The sequence below is a fragment of the Schistocerca piceifrons genome, chromosome 7 (assembly GCF_021461385.2).
Source record: "Schistocerca piceifrons isolate TAMUIC-IGC-003096 chromosome 7, iqSchPice1.1, whole genome shotgun sequence".
Lineage (NCBI taxonomy): Eukaryota > Metazoa > Arthropoda > Insecta > Orthoptera > Acrididae > Schistocerca > Schistocerca piceifrons.
This window is the reverse complement of record NC_060144.1, coordinates 412,765,446-412,792,275: the sequence shown is the minus strand read 5'-3', so window position 1 is coordinate 412,792,275 and position 26,830 is coordinate 412,765,446. Positions and strand designations below refer to the sequence as shown.

The window sequence follows — 26,830 nt, the reverse complement described above, 5'->3', positions numbered from 1 at the left end:
TTAAGAAAAGCTAGTATTGAAAAAGGGGAGGGGGCGGGGGAGGGGGGGGGGGAATTCAAATGGCCGGAATTGTTAAGTATCTTTTCTTTATGGAATAGCATGGGAATGAGTGACAAGTGATGTATGGAAGTACTAATGGAGAGATGAAATGGGGGGAGGGGGAGGGGGAGAGGAGGGAGGAGAGCTTCCACAAATTGGGATTACACTGATTAAAACCCAATTTACACAATAAACCCAACGTAACACTTGCATACACTGGGCTTCCTCCCATAGTTTATTCCACAGCTGACAGTTTTATTAAAGCTGTTATGAAATGTATCTATTAATACAAATAGACCATCAGTACAATATCAGTATAGGGTGGGGCAGGTGGAGTGTGAGGGACACACTGTGCACTGATCAGGATGGTCCCTAAAAGTATTGAGAAAAGAAAGCTTCGTATCTTAGCAATATATATACACGAAAATTCAAAACAAAATATTTGGTAAAAAGGTAAATTGTTAACAGGTAACACACACTTTGCAAGTTTTGTTTCTAACCTCTTCAGAAGTTGGCACAAAAACAAATTTGCGCACGTAGTGAGCAACAGAATACTATTTGCTGCCCAGAAGGTATAGTCAGCAAAAGATATTCGTTTAATAACCAAGAAAGGATATAAGACCTGAAAGCAAACGTGGGTCAACCTTGTTGCTATGTAGTCTGAAGTTCCTGCCAATACTTGAAAAGTCGCATCACATGCCTTCCTAATAATCGTCACTGCCAAGTACTGCTAAAAATATAGCACAACAAATGTGGCCGGCAGAATCTTATGCAAGACAAAATCATGGTGAATACGACGAGGTGTTCGGTGTTGATTCTCAGAGTAATTACAAACAGGACAAATAAAACAGAAGAAAGTAACAAATTTTATGCAGTACCCACTTATAACTAACACTCTTAATAACTTTACTTTATTTTTCTGAAGTAGGTATTAATATTCATCTATCACTTATACTACAAAACAACTGCAAACAAAGAAGCAAAATGTAAACAGTGAATTATAACAATATGTTGGGTATGGCAAATTTCACAAAGGTTTCTTTAACTGCTCCACATATTCTGGCAATAAGGACATTAAGGGAAGTAGTGACAAACACTAAAAAGTGAACAATATGAAGGAAAGCAATCAGAGGAAGATAACTGGTCAAGAGAAAGGAACTGAGGAGAGGAACGAAATATCTGCTTCTAAAATCTCAAGACTCACTTATCTCATTTTCTATTTTTTAATCAAAATTAAAAAAAGAAAAGAAAAGGAAGAAAAGAAGAAACTATCTAAACCACCTCTGGCCCACCCCAAATAAGCTGTATCAGGAAGATAGTTTGTGTGTCATGCAGCTAATCTGGTCTGGTATCACTAGCAATCTGCAATTCACGTCAATTAAATTGGAAATGAAATGAACTGTACAGGATTCATAGCCATAAAAGCATGTAAGCCAGATACCATTCGTCAGATAATCTCTAAACTACACCAGCACCAAAAGTAGAGAAATACTATATTTTTATCATATTTTAGCATTGGGACTTACCACCAATGTGTTTGCTCTTTACTTCAGATAAATCAGATGATGGAGGAACCTGTGCATATTCATGAGAGTTTCCACTGTCTACAGAAGTGTGAGACAAACCATCCATGGCATCAGCAAATGAAACAGCGTCCTCTGAAAGACGTCTTCTTGCTCCGGAACGACGAAACAGTGCAACACCAATAATGACGTTCCTAACAAAAATAAATAAAACAATACAATTAAAACAATGAATCAAAGTATAATCTGGTTTCAGTTTATAGAAACAGTTTGTTGTTTATTGTTATTTAAGGCAGCAGAGCAAATGTGCTCCAAATTAATGCCACACTGTCTGCAATTGTTATTTACATAAACTCAATGAACAATATATTTATTAAAATAACATAATGACCATTTTCATTTTCAATCATTGTACTTGGTGTAGAAATGGTACTAGGTGACATGTGAGCCTCCACTATTGACGTAAGTCATGGCAGGGACACAGTGAGTATATGTCAGCCAATTGTACAGTATCAGTGCAGTAGCATGGGTCAATAAGGAGGTGTGACAGAATGGCAAAACGGGGCTACTGTGCTTGGACATGGCTCTGACAAAGCCACAAATGAAGTTGCCCAGTTTGGTGTTGGATCAACACAGCTGCTTAGTTTGTCTGCAAGGAATGCCACGAAGCATTACATAAGAACAAGTGTTATGCCTGGTTAAGGACAACTGGTTTGAAATCCTACACAAATTTCTGCTGTCTGTGAATGCAGACTGATCTCATCCAGTTTCTGAGCAAACTTTGTGGCAGGTCTTCTATGGTCCAAACATCACACAAGCTGAACAGCACCTGACTGGAGGTGTTAAGTGTGATCCAACAGAACATGGTTTAGAACATGGTTTTCACCACGGTTTTGAATTGTTTAAAATGAAGCAGGGCATCAAGTGCACTAACTGCCCAATGAGGTGTTTAACCTGCAGTGTGTGAAGGGTGTAGTTCAGGCCAGAGGTGGTTCTGTGATGTTTTGGGGGTTGGTTTCCATACCATGACTTGGGCTGATTCATTCAAATTTCTGTGAACAGGAACCAACACACAACAAGAATTTTATGTGATATGTGCAGCCTTTTGAAGCATTCGTTCTACATTAACTGCCAAAAAAAAAAAAACCTACAAATTGGTTATTTTGTGTTCGTAAACTGCATTCATAAACTTGATTTTGAGGTGGTTATATTATCATGTAAATAAATGCTGATGAAAATAAAAAGTGTCAATATCACAGCATAAATCTTAAAGTCTAGAGATGTCAAACTTAGGTAAACACGAAAATCACTGAGAGATCAGCACATCTATGAGAGATCTATCTGCTCCGAAGGATACCTATTACACTTTATATACAGGGTGTATCATAATTAATGGTGTAAAGGCATACAGTTGAAAGTACTTGATACTAGAAGCAAAAAAGTCGCAGTAAAGGTAGAGTCGGAAATGTGTGTCCTAAGAGCTACAAGCAATTTTTCGACTTCCATACCATGAAGCAAATATCTTCTACTGCAAGTTCATTGCTTTCCATATTTTGGGAAGTGATAATATGGATCAAAACAAGAAAAAATGTCCAGTAAACATGTGCTCTAAAATGCATACCTTAAAAGTTATGAGCACTTGTTCATTATAAGAGTTGTGTTCCAAAGCACTGCAAATGAACACATGCTAGTAGCTCTTAAGGTATGCATTTTAGAGCACATGTTTACTGGACATTTTTTTCTTGTTTTGGTCCATATTATCACTTCCCAAAATATGGAAAGCAAAGAGATACTAACTTTAGTTGTCTTGAATTTCGTTTTTTCCCCTTTTTTTTTAAGATATATTTTGAGCATTGTTTGAAATGGTGTGTGTGTGTGTGTGTGTGTGTGTGTGTGTGTGTGTGAGATTATCATGTCTGATGAAATGCAAAATAAAAGGGGTAGTCCCAGGATTCAGGAGACAAACACATCAAGAAGGCAAGTCTGACAAGGTACTGTAAGAGAACTGACCATTTGCTGTGGCACTTTGGCAACAGCGAATACTTTGGGCATGAAGGGAACAATCTCCAAAGTGTGATGTGTAAACTTTACTTTACTTTTACTTTACTTTACACGTGGCTAAGGCCTTATCGACCATACACCTGCTCTACGAGCCTCTTCCAATTATTTCTATCCAGGGAAATTGTTGTCCAATCAGAGTTGATGCCCATCCTAGCTGCATCTTCCCGGATATTCTCCATCCACCTAATTCGAGGTCTTCCTCTTCTTCTCTTTCCTTCTAATTTCTTAGTGGATGCTATTTTGGGTAGTCTGTTCTCCGGCATCCTTGCTACATGACCAGCCCAGTTCAGTCTTCTCTTCTTTAACATTTCCACAATGGTACTATGTTTGTACAGCTCCCGTAGTTCTTCATTTTTCCTTATCCTCCACTCCATGACATTTTCATCGAAGATTGGTCCAAATATTTTTCTTTGTATTTTTCTTTCAAATATCAACAGTTTTTCTTCATCTTTTTTCCTGAATGTAATAGCTTCACATCCATATAATGCTACTGGTACAATAGTTGACTGATAAAAACGGATTTTGAATTCAGTACTAAGTGATCTCATCCTTAAAATTTTGATACAGCAGTAAAAAGTTCTATTAGCTGCTGCTAGACGGGCGTCTATTTCTATTTCTATTTCTGCTCTATTGTCTCTGCTAAAAAGACTCCCTAAGTACTTGAAGTAGTCAACTGCCTTGAAAGTGAGGCCATTTACAGTCAGTGGTGTATTCTTTTGGAGTTTTTTACTTATGACTAGATATTCTGTCTTTTCTTCATTCACATGAAGTCCAGCTTTCTCAGCTATTTTGTAATAATTTTGCATCATCCTGATTAATTCATCTTTTGAAGTGCTTATTAGGGCTACATCATCTGCATAAGCAAGTCTAGTAATGTTCTGTCCCTGCAGTTGGATCCCTCGTGGATTAGTTTTGGTGAATTCTCTATCAATCTTCTCTAAGATAATATTAAATAGAATAGGTGAGATGGCATCCCCTTGTCTCAGTCCAGTGTACACCTTAAAATTTTCAGTCTCTCCTGCAGGTCTTAACTTTGCATATGGTTTCTTCCAAACACATTTTAACTAATTTGATTAATTTTAATGGTATTTCAAATTCTTTCATGGTGTTTAAGAGTGTCTGTCGGTGTATGCTATCACAGGCCTTCTTGAAGTCTATAAATAGAATATGGATATCTACATTAAATTCCCATGCCTTCTCATTTATTTGTCTCAATGTGAATAAGTGATCCAAAGTGGATCTGTTAGTGCGGAAACCACATTGGTAGACCCCAATCTGTTCTTCGGTTATGGGAATCAGTCTGTGTAGTATACACATCGACAAAATTTTATACGTGACATCGGGTAGGGCAATTCCTCTGTAGTTATCACAGACAAGGGGATCATTCTTCTTAAAGATGGGGCATATAATTGCAGTTTTCCAATCGGCCGGTATGTTTTCTGTCTCCCAAATTGTTTCAATTAAGGAATGTAGTTCTATTTCCAATTGTGGTCCTCCATTTTTTAAAAGCTCAGCATATACCTGGTCTTCCCCACAGGCCTTGTTGTTCTTTAATTTTTTTATTGTTTGTCTTATTTCATTTACTGATGGTGTGGTGACTTGTATTTCAACTGTATCTGGTTCTTCAAATGTAAAGTAATATTGTGGATCATTGCAGTTGAGCAGCTGTGTAAAGTATGTCTTCCATGTTTCTTGTATGTCATTCTTGTTTGTAAGTATTTTCCCATTATGGTCCTTTATAAACTGTTCCCTTTTAGTGAATTTTCCCAAGGACTTTTTTATATTCTGGTACATCTGCCTTGCTCTGTGATGCTTGAAATCATCCTCCGCTTCTCTTACCATGTTGTTGTAGTGTTTTCTCTTCTCTTGTCTTAGAGTTCGTTGTGTTTCCTTGCGGATTTTATAGTATCTCTCCTTTAGTGTAATATTGTCCATGTCTTGTAACCATGCCTTCCTCGCATTTTGCCTCTCCAGTACTCTTTCTTGGCACTTTATATTAAACCAGATTTTGTTAGTTCGTTTTCTTTTACCTATAGTTTTGGAAGCTACATCTTGAATACTGTTTCTGAGGTGTCTCCATCTACTTGTGTCAGTCTAGATTCCGATAGGTTAATTTCCATTTCTTTCCTAAAGTTTTCTTTTATTTTTTCTTCTGCCAGATTTTCTACATCGTACCTTTTAATTTCAACCCTATTTGTACTTTGTTTCTTTTTTAGCTTTATTTTCATTTGAGCTATGATTAACATATGATCTGTCTCACAATCTGCTCCCCTAAAAGTTCTAACGTCTTTAATACTGTTTTGAAATCGTCTTTGGATGGCGACATGGTCAATCTGGTTCACTACTTTTCCATCTGGTGATATCCATGTCCCTAAATGAATGCGTTTGTGTTGGAATTTTGTGCTGCTTAATGTGAGACCATTTGCCATTGCAAAGTTTATGAGTCGCACACTATTCTCTGAACTTTCATCATGTAAGCTGTAATTCCCAATGGTTGGTTTGTAGATTTCTTCTTTTCCTACTTTGGCATTAAAGTCTCCTAACACTATTGTTACGTTATGTCTACTTATTGAATTATATGTCTGTTCCAGTTGACTATAAAATTCTTCTTTCACGTCATCTTCCTTATCTTCTGTGGGTGCATGAACATTTATAAATGTAATATCAAACCACTGAGCCTGAATTGTAATGTGTGATATTCGGTTATTACTTGATTTGAATTCCTTTATTGTGTCAATTGCTGTTTTATGAATGTGTGATGTGTAAACTAACAAGTAATTTTAATCAGACTGTAGCATGTTATTGGTACACAACACAGACTTAAATATGACCATAATGAGAATGAAACAGAAGTAGACATATGAAATGATGGTAGATGGACCAAGAAATTCTCTGCCACATTACAAAAGATTAGAAAAGACTGAGATAAAAACTTAATGGAAGACAGGTACCAGTTTTAAGAAAAATAAATATGCATAAATGTGGAAGACTGGTTGATGTACGAGCACAGGCTTCCACAATCAAGAGTCCCTGTCAATACAGTTATACTGTGTGTGTGATCGTGTCATCGTATGAATAAAACTGTCATCATATTGGCAGTCTCATCAGCGCGTCATTTATGTTGGCAGCCGAGTTTAGGTTTGTTCTGCGCATCTGACATCACAAAACACAGTCAGCCAATGAACAGAGAACGACGTTGCCACATCTCGATTGCAGTGCAGAGCATGGACGAGTGTCTTCAGTTTTAGAAACGTTCAGTCATAAATAAAGTAATAGAACAAAAGCAATGTCTTGATAGCAGACATTCTTTTATAGAAAGTTTGGAAAAAGCATTCTTTATACCAATTGCTTCATATTCTAATAATTAATTAAACCAAACAAGCAATAAGACTCCTAATTCATGCGATAGCAAGGAAAGGTGTTTGTATCACTCTCACGAACCGTTTTTTCGCAAGAACAGCGGTAATTGTTTATTTCCTATTGTACTTCGACGAAGCGTGAGTAATTCATAGTCATACCAACAGTGTTTGTCACTATTTTGCGTGAGGTGTTATAGTCCTCATGGCGCTGTGTAGTCGGACGAGGTGCCTTAGCGTAACGGTTAAGGTGTTGGGCTGCTACGCGAAAGGTAATGAGTTCAAACCTTATGCGGTGCTTTATATTTTCGCTATTTAAAAACAATATCGAAGTGCCTTACTTCACGAATTATATTCGTTTGAATGCAATTTTTTTAAATTTCTAGTGCTTTGTCTCTTCATTAACCCTTTCGCTGCTGCAGACACGTGCTGGCCGCATTCCGCGTGATTTTGTCATCACTGCACTGCTCGCCTGTGCAGACACATGGTGTTCCCACTGCTTTGACACACTTATCATTCGATTTCACAAAAACTATTTGGCCCAAAAATTTGATTTTTACACGTCATCTTGATTGATACCTTCCCCCCATAAATGACTTAATTTTGTTTCGATATTCAACGCAGTTATTATGCAGCATTAAATGTAGTAAACCATTGCACGAAATTTTGAAGAGTTTGCAGAGGTAGAAGTCCATAGCGTATACTTTCCGTATGGTCGATTTTAGTTGCCACAATATTGAGAATGAAATGTGGACAAGATACCTACGTTTCATATAAAATTTACTGTATAACAATATCTCATTTAATTTAAGTACGACATAGGTGTCGTATGTAATATTGAGAAATATTCCATCTTTTGCGACTGTAATAAAAGTATTATTTACACCGGGCGCGTTTGGCTTTATTTTAAAGCACTTCAATCAAGGAAAGGTATGGCACATACACAATGGTACTCATGTTCTCTTTCTTGTTTTTGTTCCTCAGTCGCAGTTTTACCAATGGTACTGAAATATATTCCTCTTCTGCAACTGTAATAAGGGGCTTATTTAGACCAGATGAGTTTCTCTCTTTTGAAGCATCTTCAGTGGACAGTATTTTGTCTCCTCCATTGCCAAGTCACCTTTCGTAGTTTTGTGCTGCGGTAACACAATATTAAGAAAAGGCAAATCTACGTTTTTAGCATATGTAGACTTAGAGAAAGCTTTTGACAATGTTAACTGGAACACTCTCTTTCAAATTCTGAAGGTGGCAGGGGTAAAATACAGGGAGCAAAAGGCTATTTACAATTTGTACAGAAACCAGATGGCAGTTATAAGAGTCGAGGGGCATGAAAGGGAAGCAGTGGTTGGGAAAGGAGTGAGACAGGGTTGTAGCCTCTCCCTGATGTTATTCAATCTGTATATTGAGCAAGCAGTAAAGGAAACAAAAGAAAAATTCGGATTAGGTATTAAAATTCATGGAGAAGAAGTAAAAACTTTGAGGTTCGCCGATGACATTGTAATTCTGTCAGAGACAGCAAAGGACTTGGAAGAGCAGTTGAACGGAATGGACAGTGTCTTGAAAGGAGGATAGAAGATGAACATCAACAAAAGCAAAACGAGGATAATGAAATGTAGTCAAATTAAATCGGGTGATGCTGAGGGGATTAGATTAGGAAATGAGACACTTAAAGTAGTAAAGGAGTTTTGCTATTTAGGGAGTAAAATAACTGATGATGGCCGAAGTAGAGAGAATATAAAATGTAGACTGGCAATGGCAAGGAAATTGTTTCTGAAGAAGAGAAATTTGTTAACATCGAGTATAGATTTAAGTGTCAGGAAGTCGTGTCTGAAAGTATTTGTACGGAGTGTAGCCATGTATGGAAGTGAAACATGGACGATAACCAATTTGGACAAGAAGAGAATAGAAGCTTTCGAAATGTGGTGCTACAGAAGAATGCTGAAGATAAGGTGGGTAGATCATGTAACTAATGAGGAGGTATTGAATAGGATTGGGGAGAAGAGAAGTTTGTGGCACAACTTGACTAGAAGAAGGGATCGGTTGGTAGGACATGTTTTGAGGCATCAAGGGATCACAAATTTAGCATTGGAGGGCAGCGTGGAGGGTAAAAATCGTAGAGGGAGACCAAGAGATGAATACACTAAGCAGATTCAGAAGGATTGTAGGTTGCAGTAGGTACTGGGAGATGAAGAAGCTTGCACAGGATAGAGTAGCATGAAGAGCTGCATCAAACCAGTCTCAGGACTGAAGACCACAACAACAACAACACAATATTCAACATTTGTGTTGGCAGATCAGTGTTTTAGCAAATAAATGATGTTTGTGTGTGCCACACACAAAAATTATATTTGACGTAGCTCAGAGCATTTCACTGATAGACGGTATATTCAAGTCCTAATGTTTTTGTAAGTCCACAGTTTTGTTTCATGTATTTTGTATACTTCCTTTTGATTGATTGAAGTGCTTTAAAATAAAGCCAAACGTGCTCAGTGTAAATAAAACTTTTGTTACAGTCGCGAAAGACGGAGTATTTCTCAATATTACATACGACACCTATGTGGTACTTAAATGAGCTATTGTTATACAGTAAATTTTATATGAAATTTAGGTATCTTGTCCACATTTCATTCTCAACAGTGTGGCAACTAAAATCGACCATACAGAAAGTATACTCTATGATCTTTTACCTCTGCAAACTCTTCAAAATTTCGTGCAATGGTTTACTATATTTAATGTTGCATAATAACTGCGTTGAACATCGAAACAAAATTAAGTCATTTATGGGGGGAAGGTATCAGTCAAGAAGATGTGTAAATATCTAATTTTTGGGCCAAATAGTTTTTGTGGAATCGACTGATAACAGTGTCAATGCAGTCAGAACACGATGTGTCTGCACAGGCGAGCAGTGCAGTGACAAAATCGTGCACAGCGCGGAATGCGGGGAGCATATCTCTGTAGCAGTGAAAGGGTTAATGCGGGCGTGGTGGCTTTACTTCATGAACTGCGCGCTCCCCCCTAAACGTAAGCTTGCGAACTATGCTATACTATGGCGCTGCTTCTATTGGTGCGTGCGTCGTGTGCAACTGGCAACGCAGCAATCTCCCGCATCTGGGCGGGCATGCGCGAGCCGCCAAGATAAAAGAATTGAACTATAGTAAGATCTCATTATAGTGATTATGTGCCATTCTATCAAGGCTGAGGGAGAGCTGAACTGTTTCAGGTGGAACCCGGATGTGCCTAATAATCATTACATAATGGCAGCAGTTGCTGCTTCATTCACAGAAGACAAATAATAAAAAATAAAGTAAAAACCCTAAACAATAAAGTATCTGATCTTCCTCCTCCATCTCCTCTCATTCCAGTAACAAATGGATGCCAATGTGCCCATGTCATCTGAAAACTTGAGGTATAGGGACCAAGTAATACATTATAAGGTATGTGCCCTCTGAACATATAAAGGGTGTTTCAGCTCAATGCTGTAGTGACGCCATAAAAACACAAGAAAAGAAGGAATCGAGTAGGTTGCGAAACATTGTTTATTATGTGTAGTACAGAAGAAACCGAGTAGTAAGAACAATAATGGACAATGATCATCGTCCAAGAAGGTATTCAAAATTACGACCCTGGACCATGCCGCATGCTTCACATCTCTGTTGCATGGAAGACCTAATGTCTGGGAAATACTGGATGTGTTCCAGACATCCCCGGCAGTTGCCATATTGTGCGCAACGAGGTTCTCAGCACTGTGAAGAGGAGTATTGTACACCAATGTCTTGGTGTATCCCTAGAGGAAGTAATCAAGGTAAGTGAGGTCTGCCGATCCCATAGGCCAATGCACCTGATCACTCTGGCTGACCGAAGATGATGTTACATTGCATTCAGATGGTGATGATCACGCATATGATGTTGCAGGCATCTACTGCATACACCAGCCAAAGTAATCCCAGCATTTTAGCTGTATTAAGCATAATAAACATATTTTCTCACCCTTTTAATGTCCTTCCTTTCTTGCATTTTATGTCATCCCTACTATGCCAGGAATACATTTATGACCATGCATTGCTCTGTGATTTGCCATCATCTAGGTGTCCTCTATCTCTTCTGAAAATTTGTGATTGCTGTGCTGAGACACCCTGTGCAACTGTAGTGACATGTTGTATGTGGTCCATCCATTGAAGGGTGCTCATGACAGTGGACAAAATACTGGAATTTTTATTTACATAATGACACAGCCATGCATCCATAAGAATTTTATTGAAATGGTTTGTTTATTAATGAAAAAAAAAAAAAAAAAAACTGGCACTGTTTTACAATACTGTAAACTGTTCTTGCAATATTATTTGACCAATTCCAATACTTGAACACTGTTCTCCTAAAGTGAGGTCAATTACAAAACTGGTCAACCTTAATTCATTTTGAAGTTGATTTGGTTGACAAAGCTAACTTATTTCAAGTAGAATAGCATAAAGTGCTGATGGCATCAACATCATGTGTGAATATTAATTAGAGTAATTAAAAAATATTCCATGGCACCCAAAATGGAGGAGATTCATCAGGGCAACATTTGGTGTTCAAAAAGATTGTCCTCACGTATTCAATAAATAAGAGTAGTAATGGAGGTGAAGATTCAACAGTTGATGGTTAAGTGAGCTAGGGGGATGAAGGTAGAGAAAAGGGAGTGGATGATTTTAATTTAAATATATTCCATCATCATATGATATATTCTATCACCTTTCGACAAACAAGTTTGTTTATTTTCCCGCTCACAACCACATACAGGATTTCTCAGGTTTCCATTGCAATGTAGCTCTGTTGGCTACTAAGCATGATTATTTACTTGCATCTCCACACAATAGATTTTCTTTATGAGTGCACATGACATTAAAGTTAAATACTGCTGACAGCAAATAGAAGTGAAGGCCAAGTTAATGTGAAGACATTTCTTGAACACTGTCAAATAACTACTACAACTTCGGTGTGTTCTTTTACATGCTATAGATTAGAAGACTCAAGCAATTACAGTGGGTGGCAGGAACAAGGATTCTACAGCTCATGATTACTCTATAGTTTACAATTAAATGTTTGACAGGGGATTCACAAAACTACTTTCAGACTGCTTGTCCACTGTACCACTGTCGAACAGCCTTTTCTGTGTGGGCTCTGATTTATCTTATTTCATTACAGTGGTCATTTCTCCCTATATAGGTGTCAGTCAAGGAAATATTTTGGTGTTCGAAGGAGAAAGTTTGGGATTGAAGTTTTGTGAAAATGTCTTGCCAGAATGAAAAATGTCTATGTTTATCAAACAACGGAAAATCCAGGATGGAATGTAACAATACCAGAGAAGGAAAGTTGCTACTCACCATATAGCCGAGATGATGAGTCGTGATAGGCACAACAAAAAGATTCACACAATTATAGCTTTTGGCCATTAAGGTCTTTGTCAACAGTGGACACACACACACACACACACACACACACACACACACACACAACTTGCACACACGTCTGCAGTCTCGGAGAACTGAGTGTGGTTTCAGTTCTCCGAGACTGCAGACGTGTGCGCAAGTTGTGTTTGCGTGAGTTTGTGTGTGCGTGTGTGTATGTATGTATGTTTACTGCTGACAAAGGCATTAATGGCCGAAGGCTATAATTGTCTGAATCTTTTTGTTGTGCCTATCGCGGCTCAGCATCTCCGCTAAATGTCTATGTTTTCATTATAATAGAAGGAAACATTCCACGTAGGAAAAATTATATATAAAAACAAAGATGAGGTGACTTACCGAACGAAAGCGCTGGCAGGTCGATAGACACACAAACAAACACAAACATACACACAAAATTCAAGCTTTCGCAACAAACTGTTGCCTCATCAGGAAAGAGGGAAGGAGAGGGGAAGACGAAAGGATGTGGGTTTTAAGGGAGAGGGTAAGGAGTCATTCCAATCCCGGGAGCGGAAAGACTTACCTTAGGGGGAAAAAAGGACGGGTATACACTCTCGCGCGCGCGCACGCACGCACGCACGCACGCACGCACGCACGCACACACACACACACACACACACACACACACACACACACACACACATATCCATCCCCACATATACAGACACAAGCAGACATATTTAAAGACAAAGAGTTTGGGCAGAGATGTCAGTCGATGTCTGCTTGTGTCTGTATGTGTGGATGGATATGTGCGTGTGTGCGAGTGTATACCTGTCCTTTTTTCCCCCTAAGGTAAGTCTTTCCGCTCCCGGGATTGGAATGACTCCTTACCCTCTCCCTTAAAACCCACTTCCTTTCATCTTCCCCTCTCCTTCCCTCTTTCCTGATGAGGCAACAGTTTGTTGCGAAAGCTTGAATTTTGTGTGTATGTTTGTGTTTGTTTGTGTGTCTATCGACCTGCCAGCGCTTTCGTTCGGTAAGTCACCTCATCTTTGTTTTTATATAAAATGTCTATGTTTTATAGATTGCCACCCCAACTCACATATTGATAAACCCTACCTTGCAATAATGTGATACAGCTCCAAATGCTTGAGCCCTCAACAAAATATTTATCTCTGACATAGAAAATGATGCGTATCAATGGAAAAATACTATTATTGTACACAGATCAAATCCATCTACTAAGTCACTTACTAGCCATCATCGCACTGAAACAGATGATTCCAGAGAGAAGGCTGAAATACCAATTTTTGTTTTTTGAAATTGTTTCACTGACAAAGGTTGCACCATGGTTCTTCCATTTAAAGATATTACCAACACTAAATTCACAGATCTTTAGATTAGTCACCGTGGGATAGAAAATTACCTAAAATTGCTCAACAAAGGAAAGGCAGTTGCACCTGATGGAACATCCATATGAATTTACACACAGAATGCAAATGAACTTTCTCCTCACTTCTAACAGCAGTCTGTTATATGCTCTGATTGAATGAAGTTTGCCAAGCAATTGGAAAACTGCACAGATCATTTCCATTTTCAACAATGATTATGAACAGTGTGCACATAACTACAGATTTCCATGAAGTGTTAGCAAATAACACTGTTGTATACAGAGAAATTACAATGCTGGATAGCTGTAACAAAATGCAGGGATAACACTGGCACCTTGTGCTGGGATTGGAAGTTAACCCACAACATAAACCCGAACGTAACATGTTGCACATTAATAGGTAGAAAGATCCATTATTATTTGATTACCATTGCCAAACACTCACTGGAATCAGTCACTTATATTACATATCTAAGCATGCATACGAACAATGCAGGAAAATACAGAATGCTACTTACCATAAAGAAGACACGTCTCTACTTTACGGTAAGTAGAAATCTATCTTTTCCTACGTAGTTGATATTGCTACCTGGAGTTTCCACTGTTTGATTTTAGCATGCATATGAAGTGATTTAAATTGAACAACCACATAATAATAATAGGAGAGGCAGGCAGATTCATTGGAAGAATCCTCAGGAAGGAGATAGCTAACAAAACTCTCATTTGACCAAAACCTGACTAGTACTTTCAGTTTGGTACCTTTACCACGTAGGACTGATGGCAGAAATAGCAAAAATCGAAATAAGAGCAGAGCACACGTTTGTTTAGTAATTGAAAAAGCATCATAGGGATGCTCAGCCAAGACTGGTGCAAAATATTACAAGAGAGGAGTTGTGCATCACAGTGTGATTCAGTGTTGAAATTACAGCAGTGTACATTCATCATCATATTGTTCCCTCCTACAAATGTCTCACAAAACAAGATAAAATTAGTGATATCTTATACCATATGGAGGCTTATGACAGTAATTCATCCCACACACTATCACGGCTAAAACAGTAACCTCATTTCAGATTATACGTATATGTAAACAGAGAATATGACAGCCAGTATTTCACACTATTTCTCAGTCTATACCTCAAAGGTGCACAAACCTTAACTTGTTCCACAGCAGCTGACTAGAATTAGTGCAGTCTGAGGGCCAAGTGGCCTCCAATACAGCTCTGTTATAAAAGCCGTACGTAATAGCATTTGGCTGTATACCACTTCGTTTCATCTGAAAAAGCAGTTTCACTGCAAGGACTGGTTGGCTGTACACGCCACACAGCTGCATCATCACACGGTAACAAACCTGAAACAAGCATAAAAGGAAAAAGATTCAAATAAATTAATCAGTAAAAAAGTTACCAGTTTCTGCCTCTCGTGATTTAAATGTAAAAAGTGAGTCTAATGTCATGAATCACACTTCCTTAACTCCACAACCACATTTTAACTATCAGTGATACTGCTAATGTATAATACACACAAAAAAATTAAATAACAAAGACAGCAATTCACATGCTGATGAATGGTAGGTGGCATATGAACACAGTGAAGAGATCAGAAAGTACACTATCACATTATCACGTTAGTTTCTAAGTTTACATTACTACATTAGTTTTTAAGTGTGTGTGTGTGTGTGTGTGTGTGTGTGTGTGTGTGTGTGTGTGTGTGCGCGCGCGCGTGTTTAACAAAAACAGTTTGAAAGCTGGAGCAATGATCTGATTTTTTTAAATGCGTCTATGCATCACCCATCATTTACGGGAAAGTGTGTGTTGTCTTTCCTAATTTTTGTTAATTCTCCATCCTGAAATTTCTAACAACAAAATACAAAATAATTGTGTGTGTTCATCTTGCCTTGAATTACGGAATGAGTTTCTCTTTTTTGTGATTTTTTGTAGCTGGTAGTACCTTCCATTTTCCATCAATTATCTAATCAATATCATTACGGATTAAGGAGAATACTTGCAAAAAAAAAAATTAGAAACAATAATGAAAATATTTGTGGAAAAAGAAAATTACCTAAAACTGTAGCAGTGATGTAATTATTGTACTTCACAAGAAGAGACAAACAAAAAAAAAAAAAAAAACTAAATAATATATGCCTTGTATCTGCTAGCTCAAGCTATTCACTAAATTTATCATCAAATCACACAGAAAAAAATTAGTTTTTCATCATAAAATGGAGGAAATTTGCTTTATAAGTAGATAAAGTACAATGGAACATTTGCAGGTCACTGATTCAAATCTCTTCTCTTGTCTGTTATTTGCAGATTTTGAGGGGGCTTTTCATTCAGTTTTGAACAAATCTGCACTAACAGCCTTTAAGAAATACGACACTGATTCAACCTATGTTAGTATATATAAACTCTCTGCCTCTGTATATGTCTGCTTGTGTCTGTATATGTGTGGATGGATATGTGTGTGTGTGCGAGTGTATACCCGTCCTTTTTCCCCCTAAGGTAAGTCTTTCCGCTCCCGGGATTGGAATGACTCCTTACCCTCTCCCCTAAAACACAAATCCTTTCGTCTTTCCCTCTCCTTCCCTCTTTCCTGACGAGGCAACCGTTGGTTGTGAAAGCTAGAATTTTGTGTGTATGTTTGTGTGTCTATCGACCTGCCAGCGCTTTCGTTCGGTAAGTCACCTCATCTTTGTTTTTATATATAATTTTTCCCAAGTGGAATGTTTCCCTCTATTATATTGATATCATTAATTTGAATCCAACAATTACGTTTGTTATTGTCACTGTTGCGGCACAAAGTAGGGGATTGCCTTTAGGGGCGATGTACAGCGGGGACTTTGTGTGCCCCAGGACCGCTACGGTAGCTGAGAAGGCCCTATGGGAACCCTGAAACGTGACGGCTAACGGGGCTCTGGTGAAGCTGCGATAGGCCTAGCAAGCCAGTAGTGGATAAATCAACTGCTTTCAAAAAGGGAACATGCCTCGGATCACGGAACGGATTTAAAGGAAACCGACCAAGCAATGGAAAAGGATTACGAGATGGTTTACGGCTGGGCACCTTAAACGTAAGGACTCTAACTGGGAAGTTAGAAGAAATTGTAGAAATGATGGAAAGGAGGAAATTGGACATCTTGGGACTTGCTGAGACTAGGTGGAGAGGAGTTGGTGAAAAACCACTAAGTAAAGGATGTAAACTGTACTGGATAGGGAATGAGAGGGGAAGAAATGGAGTGGCAATAGTGGTCAGAGAGGGTCTGCAGGAGGAGGTGGAAGGTATCAATGATCGAATGATAAAAGCCAGAGTACGGGTGAAAGGAAAAAGCATTGAAATCATCCAAGCATATGCCCCACAGGTGGGGTGTACAAAAAAGGAGAAGGAGGAATTTGAAGATGACATGCAAAAGCAGCTAAATGGAGGAAATCAGATTATAATAGGGGACCTCAATGCACATGTTGGCACAGACAGGAAAGGATTCGAGGAGATAATGGGACCAGAGGGCTGGGGGAACCGAAATAGAGAAGGAAAATTGTTGCTGGAATTCTGCAAGAGGAATGGGCTGGCGATCGCAAATTCGTGGTACAAGAAGAGGAGTAGTCACAAAATAACTTGGTACAGTGGGGACTGGTCCCAAACTTCAGTAGTAGACTATGTACTAGTGGATAGGCAGATGATGAGCAGCCTCACAGATGTTAAGGTCATACCATCTGAGGCCTTAGACAGCGACCATCGGCTGTTGGTAGCCACCCTGAGAGAGAAAAAAGATAGGAGGGCAACAGATATACAGGAGAAAAGGTTGAAGACATGGATGCTGAAAGAGGATGAACGGAGGACCCAGTACCAGACACTGATCAGGAAGAAGCTGCCAAAGGAAGATCAGAGAACAGTGGAAGAAGAATGGGGCGATTTTAAGAGGGCTCTAGTTGAGGCAGCTGAGACTGTGTGCGGAAGAACTAGCACAAAGAGGAGAAGTAGGGAAACCCCATGGTGGAACAACATATGTAAAGAGGCAGTACTTCGAAAGAACAAAGCCTTCAGAGAATGGTTCCAGACCCGAACAGAGGAAGCTAGGGTAAAATATAAGGAAAGCAAGAAAGCGGCACAGACCATAGTAAGGGCGGAGAAGAAGAAGTGGATGGAAAAATGGACAAGAATGTTAGAAGAGGACAGTGAAGGGAACAAAAAAGTACTTTACACCATGGTAAGAAATAAGAGGAACGACAGAAGCGAGTGCCTGAGGATCATGGATAATAATGGAAGAGTTGTGGAGGAAATGCATGAGCTCAAAAAGATTTGGAAGGAGTACTTTGAAGATCTGTTGAATGCTGCCAAGCAGGTAACTAACAGCGATGGAGAGCCTAAGGCAGCAGACGATTATAATAGTGGGGAAATTGATGATCTAACTTGGAATGAAGTGGAAGAAGCCATAAAGAGGATGAAAGGGGGCAAGGCACCAGGTTGGGACGAAGTAACAGTGGATATGATACGAGCAGCAGGAGAAGTAGGAACCCAGTGGCTATACAGAGTGCTGAGGGTGGTGTGGAAGGAGAACAGAATTCCTGAGGATTGGAAGAAAGGAATTATAGTCCCGATCTTCAAGAAAGGGGATAAAAGGAGATGTGAGAACTACAGAGGAATCACCCTGCTATGCCACTGTGGAAAAATCTATGAAAAGATGCTGGAGAAGAGAATAAGAAGCAGTATTGAAAGTAGACTGCAAGAGGAGCAGTACGGTTTCAGACCGGGAAGATCAACAACGGACCTCATATTTGTGGTAAGGCAACTGCAGGAAAGGCACTATGAGTACGGGAAGGACTTAATCATGGCCTTTTTGGATATTGAGAAGGCGTATGACAGTATCTGTAGGGACAAGCTCTGGGATGTGCTGAACGCAAAAGGGATAGATGAAGAGATTACACGAAAAGTCAGAAAAATGTATGAGGGAAGTGAGAGTTGTGTGAAAGTGGGGAGGGAACGTACTGCATGGTTCAAGCTGGAAAATGGGCTGCGACAGGGAAGTGCACTTTCGCCTTTATTGTTTATTATTGTTATGGATGAAATCCTACAGCAAGTATCAGATGCAATTGGAGATCATAAAATGAAAGCAGTGCTTTTTGCCGATGACCTGATGTTATGGGGAAATTGCGTGAAGGAGGTGCAAGAGCAGTTAGATGCATGGGAGGCAACGGCAGCACAATATGGAATGCATTTCTCTGCAAAGAAAAGTGAAATAATCGTCACAACAAGGAAGAAGAATAGGCCAAATGTGGATATAACTTGTGGAGGGGAAAAACTACAAGTGGTAGAGAACTTCAAGTACCTGGGAAGCGTGATTGAAAGTAAGGGGGGAAACGCAATGGAAATAAATGAAAGGTGCAGAAAAGCAGGGCAGTTCTACAAATGCATTAGGGGGCTTATTTGGAGCAAGGAGGTGCCACAGAAATCCAAGGGAATTATATACCGAACCTACTTTGTCCCCATATTGACATACGGAAGCGAGACATGGGTAATGCACAAAAGCGACAAAAGTAGAATACAGGCTAGTGAAATGAAGTTCCAGAGGAGCAGGTTGGGTGTAACAAGACGAGACAGATTGCGAAATTTGTATGTGAGGGAAAGACTAAAGGAGGAACCAGTACAGGACAGGATAGAAAAATCAAGACTGCAGTGGTATGGACACATGAAGAGAATGGATGAGGGAAGAATTCCAAAGAGGATGTTTGATCTGCAACTGGAGGGGAAGAGGCCCAGAGGAAGACCAAGAGATAGATGGGTGAAGGGAGTGAAGGAATGTGTGATGAGAAGAGGAGAGAACTGGACGAAGGTGGAAGAGGGGGAATGGTGGAAAGACAGAACACGATGGAGAGGCTTGTGTTCCCGACAGACCCAGCCAGTGGCTGGAAACTGTCCAAGATGATGATGATGATTGTCACTGTTGCATTTCGAAATCTTTCCTGTCGTCTTATTTTCCTCTTTCTGTTTTTGCCAGTAGTTTCACTTTGTATTCACCTTCTCCTTTTTACCGTAATCTGCTATACTATTTTATCCTGCCTATATATATTCAATAATACGTAACCCACTTCCAAACCATAACCAAAAAAGTTTTTTTGCCGCTTTCAGCACTACCGCCGCTATAATATCCACCGTTTCTAGTTCACAAACAGTTCCTTTCACCTTTTAAACAACCATTTCGGCCAGTTCTAATAACTTTCGCTTTATTTCCATTTCCGTTTTTCCCACATCACTTACAATTTTTAGCTGCTTCCCACAGGTTTTAACGTCATTATTTCTTCGTCAGACAGTTGTTAGCCTCATTTTCATAATCTGCCACCACAAAACCACTCCTTTTAATGTACTACACGCAGTTTTTTCAAAATTTTCCCGAATTTCTCCGTCCTTTAACGTGTTTTGGCGGCAACACAACCACCTAACCTTTATGCACATCGTTGTCTACCAACCCAAGTCCAACATAGCCCAGCTGTAACCAACACCTTAACGCCTTTTTTTATTCCAGATCTCCAGTTACTTTCCGGTTCGCCTTTATCTCTCCCCATATATTTGTATTTTCATTTTCATTTCACCTCATGTTACACTTTCCACCTTCTAATACCATGTCACCCTCACAACACCCCCACAACGACCCCATTAAGTTTTATTTACATTCCCTCCGCAAACATGCCTTCGCCCTAGCCAGATTACGCTCCCATATTCTATTTTCTCAGGCTTGTCTGACATTTGGCATTACCCCCAAAGGCCTCACACTTAAAGTTCCCATCTCTGGCTGCAACCCTTCCTTCCATCAGTCCCTATACCAGTTCCAAACTGAACAATCCATTGCCCTCACCCACCTAATCCTTCACCTACACATCAACTCAGCCAATGAACACACCCGTCAACTCCTATCCTTAATAAAAGTCCTTAATCTTTTCTCTCCTACATCCACACCGGCTGTTCAGAGCATCCTCCTACAGCCAACCGTAAATTAGAACAGCATGCCACCCTCCACCTCAAAAAACTATCCAATCTCCTGGTTTCCCACCTCCGGAAAGGCAACTCACTCACCCTTCACAACCTTTCCAGCAAACCTCAACCTCCTCTCATTGCACACAAACCCAGTCTCTCCCATCTACTCAATCTCCCACTTCCAGCTCCACTCCCTCCAAAACCTCAAAATTCCGATCAACACAATCTGGAACCACAACACCCTAATTCAGTAGTTAACCTTTCCTCCAAACCTCTCTCCCAATCCGAAACCTCTGTCCTATCCAAAGGCCTCACCTTCAGCCCCACTCCCAGATTCAACCAAACAGCCCTCGTCAAAGATTTACTGTCCTACACTCGTACGCTCTGCTGGAAATATCACTTTGCCACGAAGAAAAATGATCCTAATCCTACTCCTAATGATCCAACTCCCCAAGACACCAACCAAATTGAACCCTGCCTGGAACAGTTCCGTCCTCCGTCACAGCGGGACCCACCTCCTCTTCCTCAAAATCACCCTCTCCAAACATTCCACGAATTTCTGACTTCTTAAAAAACCTTAATCCTGCACCCAACATCACCACTGCTGAAGCCCAGGCTATCCGTGATCTGAAGGCTGACCGATCCATCGTCATTCTTCCGGCGGACAAGGGTTCCACGACCGTGGTACTTCATCGTCGGGAGTGTGTGGCTGAGGGACTGTGTCAGCTTTCAGACAACACCACATACAAAGTTTGCCAAGGTAACCCCATTCCCGATGTCCAGGCGGAGCTTCAAGGAATCCTCAGAACCTTAGGCCCCCTGCAAAACCTTTCACCTGACTCCATCAACCTCCTGACCCCACCGACACCCCGCACCCCTACCTTCTACCTTCTTCCTAAACTCCACAAACCCAATCATCCCGGCCGCCCCATTGTAGCTGGTTACCAAGCCCCCACAGAACGTATCTCTGCCTACATAGACCAACACCTTCAACCCATTACATGCAGCCTCCCATCCTTCATCAAAGACTCCAACCACTTCCTTGAACACCTGGAATCCTTACCCAATCTGTTACCCCCGGAAACCATCCTTGTAACCATTGATGCCACGTCCTTATACACAAATATTCCGCACGTCCAGGGCCTCGCTGTGATGGAGCATTTCCTTTCACGCCGATCACCAGCCACCCTACCTAAAACCTCTTTCCTCATTACCTTAGCCAGCTTCATCCTGACCCACAACTTCTTCACTTTTTAAGGCCAGACATACCAACAATTAAAGGGAACAGCCATGGGTACCAGGATGGCCCCCTCGTACGCCAACCTATTCATGGGTCGCTTAGAGGAAGCCTTCTTGGTTACCCAAGTCTACCAACCCAAAGTTTGGTACAGATTTATTGATGACATCTTCATGATCTGGACTCACAGTGAAGAAGAACTCCAGAATTTCCTCTCCAACCTCAACTCCTTTGGTTCCATCAGATTCACCTGGTCCTACTCCAAATCCCATGCCACTTTCCTTGACGTTGACCTCCACCTGTCCAACGGCCAACTTCACACGTCCGTCCACATCAAACCCACCAACAAGCAACAGTACCTCCATTATGACAGCTGCCACCCATTCCACATCAAACGGTCCCTTCCCTACAGCCTAGGTCTTCGTGGCAAACGAATCTGCTCCAGTCCGGAATCCCTGAATCATTACACCAACAACTTGACAACAGCTTTCGCATCTCGCAACTACCCTCCCGACCTGGTACAGAAGCAAATAACCAGAGCCACTTCCTCATCCCCTCCAACCCAGAATGCCCCACAGAAGAACCACAAAAGTGCCCCACTTGTGACAGGATACTTTCCGGGACTGGACCAGACTCTGAATGTGGCTCTCCAGCAGGGATACGACTTCCTCAAATCCTGCCCTGAAATGAGATCCATCCTTCATGAAATCCTCCCCACTCCACCAAGAGTGTCTTTCCACCGTCCACCTAACCTTCGTAACCTGTTAGTTCATCCCTATGAAATCCCCAAACCACCTTCCCTACCCTCTGGCTCCTATCCTTGTAACCGCCCCCCGGTGTAAAACCTGTCCCATGCACCCTCCTACCACCACCTACTCCAGTCCTGTCCTGTAACCCGGAAGGTGTACACGATCAAAGGCAGAGCCACGTGTGAAAGCACCCACGTGATTTACCAACTGACCTGCCTACACTGTGATGCATTCTATGTGGGAATGACCAGCAACAAACTGTCCATTCGCATGAATGGACACAGGCAGACAGTGTTTGTTGGTAATGAGGATCACCCTGTGGGTAAACATGCCTTCGTGCACGGCCAGCACATCTTGGCACAGTGTTACACCGTCCGGGTTATCTGGATACTTCCCACCAACACCAACCTATCCAAACTCCGGAGATGGGAACTTGCTCTTCAATATATCCTCTCTTCCCGTTACCCACCAGGCCTCAATCTCCGCTAATTTCAAGTTGCCGCCACTCACACCTCACCTGTCATTCAACATCATCTTTGCCTCTGCACTTCCGCCTCGACTGACATCTCTGCCCAAACTCTTTGTCTTTAAATATGTCTGCTTGTGTCTGTATATGTGGGGATGGATATGTGTGTGTGTGTGTGTGTGTGTGTGTGTGTGTGTGTGTGTGTGTGTGTGAGTGTGTGCGCGCGCGCGTGTATACCCGTCCTTTTTTCCCCCTAAGGTAAGTCTTTCCGCTCCCGGGATTGGAATGACTCCTTACCCTCTCCCTTAAAACCCACATCCTTTTGTCTTTCCCTCTCCTTCCCTCTTTCCTGATGAGGCAACAGTTTGTTGCGAAAGCTTGAATTTTGTGTGTATGTTTGTGTGTCTATCGACGTGCCAGCGCTTTCATTTGGTAAGTCACATCACCTTTGTTTTTAGATATATTTTTCCCATGTGGAATGTTTCCCTCTATATATATATATATATATATATATATATATATATATATATATATATATATATATATATATATATATATATATATATATATATATATATATATATATATATATACTAGAGGGAAACATTCCACGCGGGAAAAATATATTTAAAAACAAAGATGATGTGACTTACCATACGAAAGCGCTGGCAGATCGATAGAAACACAAACAGACACATACATACACACAAAATTCAAGCTTTCGCAACAAACTGTTGCCTCATCAGGAAAGAGTGAAGGAGAGGGAAAGACGAAAGGAAGTGGGTTTTAAGGCAGGGGTAAGGAGTCATTCCAATCCCGGGAGCGGAAAGACTTACCTTAGGGGGAAAAAAGGGACGGGTATACACTCGCACACACACACATATCCATCCATCTTTAAATATGTCTGCTTGTGTCTGTATATGTGTGGATGGATGTGTGTGTGTGTGTGTGTGTGTGTGTGTGTGTGTGTGTGTGTGTGTGTGCGCGAGTGTATACTCGTCCTTTTTTCCCCCTAAGGTAAGTCTTTCCGCTCCCAGGGTTGGAATGACTCCTTACCCTCTCCCTTAAAACCCACTTTCTTTCGTCTTCCCCTCTCCTTCCCTCTTTCCTGATGAGGCAACAGTTTGTTGCGAAAGCTTGAATTTTGTGTGTCTATCGACCTGCCAGCGCTTTTGTTCGGAAAGGCACCTCATCTTTGTTTTTATATAATAGAGGGAAACATTCCACGTAGGAAAAATATATCTAAAAACAAAGATGATGTGACTTACCAAATGAAAGTGCTGGCAGGTCGACAGACACACAAACAAACACAAACATACACACAAAATTCAAGCTTTCGCAACAAACTGTTGCCTCATCAGGAAAGAGGGAAGGAGAGGGGAAGACGAAAGGAAGTGGGTTTTAAGGGAGAGGGTAAGGAGTCATTCCAATCCCGGGAGCGGAAAGACTTACCTTAGGGGGAAAAAAAGGACAGGTATACACTCGCACACATGCACATATCCATCCACACATACAGACACAAGCAGACATATTTAAATATTTAAATATGTCTGCTTGTGTCTGTATGTGTGGATGGATATGTGCGTGTGTGCGGGTGTATACCTGTCCTTTTTTCCCCCTAAGGTAAGTCTTTCCGCTCCCGGGATTGGAATGACTCCTTACCCTCTCCCTTAAAACCCACTTCCTTTCGTCTTCCCCTCTCCTTCCCTCTTTCCTGATGAGGCAACAGTTTGTTGCGAAAGCTTGAATTTTGTGTGTATGTTTGTGTTTGTTTGTGTGTCTATCGACCTGCCAGCACTTTTGTTCGGTAAGTCACCTCATCTTTGTTTTTATATAATAGAGGGAAACATTCCACGTAGGAAAAATATATCTAAAAACAAAGATGATGTGACTTACCAAATGAAAGTGCTGGCAGGTCGACAGACACACAAACAAACACAAACATACACACAAAATTCAAGCTTTCGCAACAAACTGTTGCCTCATCAGGAAAGAGGGAAGGAGAGGGAAAGACGAAAGGATGTGGGTTTTAAGGGAGAGGGTAAGGAGTCATTCCAATCCCGGGAGCGGAAAGACTTACCTTAGGGGGAAAAAAGGACGGGTATACACTCGCACACACACACATATCCATCCACACATATACAGACATCATATATATATATATATATATATATATATATATATATATATATATATATATATATATATATATATATATATATAAAGGTTTGGGTGCAATGACTCTTTTAAGATAGGTGGTTAGGCTTAACTTATGGTAATCAATTTTATTGTCTCTTCTCTTCCCATCCATCTTACTATTCTATGATACACTCTTTCTCCATCTTGACAAGCACATGTTGCCTGTGAAACAGTTATAAAACATCTGACCATCCCCACCCAAAAACTTTTTGTACAGAAGCAAAATACAAAATGTTTGAAACAAATGATGTTTAGCTACCAGGGTAAAATTAATCAGCAAGATTACCTTCATTGCAAATTTCTTTGTTATGAAGAGATAAACAGCAATGAGTCTTTTTTAAATAGCACCATATATGTTTTATTCAGTAATACACTTCCTCCATCAAAATCTATTCAAGATGTGTCACAAAACTTACTGACTCTCCTGTACTAGTTCACAGTGCAGGTAACCGGGCAAAGTAACCCATACACTTGTTGCAGTTGACAGTAAACAAATGGAAATACAAGGAAAGTGCACACCCGTATTTCAGTCAACCATCCTAAGTTAAATGTTTGTGCTAGTGCAACATACACCAATGGAAAATAGGTAGAAATGCTATTCATCTATGGAGCATGTAAGTTAACAGAACAGTAACTGCAATGTTTTATTTACAATACAGATACACGTTGTTATTTGAATGATATATGGTGTACAGCTAAGATAGCCCTCAATTAAGAACTGAATGGTTACAACATTGTGGTTGAAGGTAGCTGTAATGTTACTAAGGAAGAAGAACTCTACAGAGAAAACTATCCTGACAAGAACCCACCTTCCAAACAGATGTTTTATTACCTTGTTGTGGTGTTTTTTACCCTGAGCACTTGAACTGTTTTCTAATACAGGAAGTGCAGGTGAATTTTGTGTTCTGTTTTTAATATAGTCATGTTTTTGTGGATGGTACACTATGATATATTTTTGAACTGGCATTGAGGAGACAGACAGTGGTATATTGAATAAAAAATATAGAGAGCTATTTCAAGAAAGATGTAGTGCTGTTCGTATCTTCATAATGAATGTAGTTACTAGAAAAGGCAATAATGCTGACTGGTATCACCCTGATAGCTAAACAACATTTGATTGGTATACTTTTTATTTTGCTTCTAATATACCCTGTATATAAGGTGAAATTCCAGTTCTGAGCTTATGAAACCATTACTGTCATCCACAGAAAGAAAATATTTGGAAGGTCACAATGGTGGGTGTAAGAGACCAGAGAATGAGAAGTATCCATCTGGTTGGAATACGCAATAGACAGGTTCTTCTCATTCTGGGGTCTTAGTTCCCCCCTCCTCACCCCCTTCTAACAATTTATCTTCTCTGAGTAACGAACCAACAGTCCCGAAAACTATGAAAATACATTTACAATTTTTTATTGTTGACAAAGACTCTGAAGAATATGAAATAGTTGCCTAGCAATTGCAAA

General features: G+C 40.3%; 1 protein-coding gene across 3 annotated transcripts in view; it reads right to left on the bottom strand.

The window, feature by feature from the left end:
* The window catches only part of LOC124709135 (DENN domain-containing protein Crag), a 333,511-nt gene that overhangs the window by 180,962 nt on the left and 125,719 nt on the right, over positions 1-26,830 (bottom strand). For all 3 annotated transcript variants that reach the window (XM_047240798.1, XM_047240799.1, XM_047240801.1), the window contains exons 16-17: positions 14,908-15,104; positions 1,566-1,756 (exon numbers count right to left, since the gene is read on the bottom strand). In XM_047240798.1, the coding sequence (XP_047096754.1) occupies positions 1,566-1,756; positions 14,908-15,104 (388 nt within the window). The remainder of the gene's footprint in view (positions 1-1,565; positions 1,757-14,907; positions 15,105-26,830) is intronic.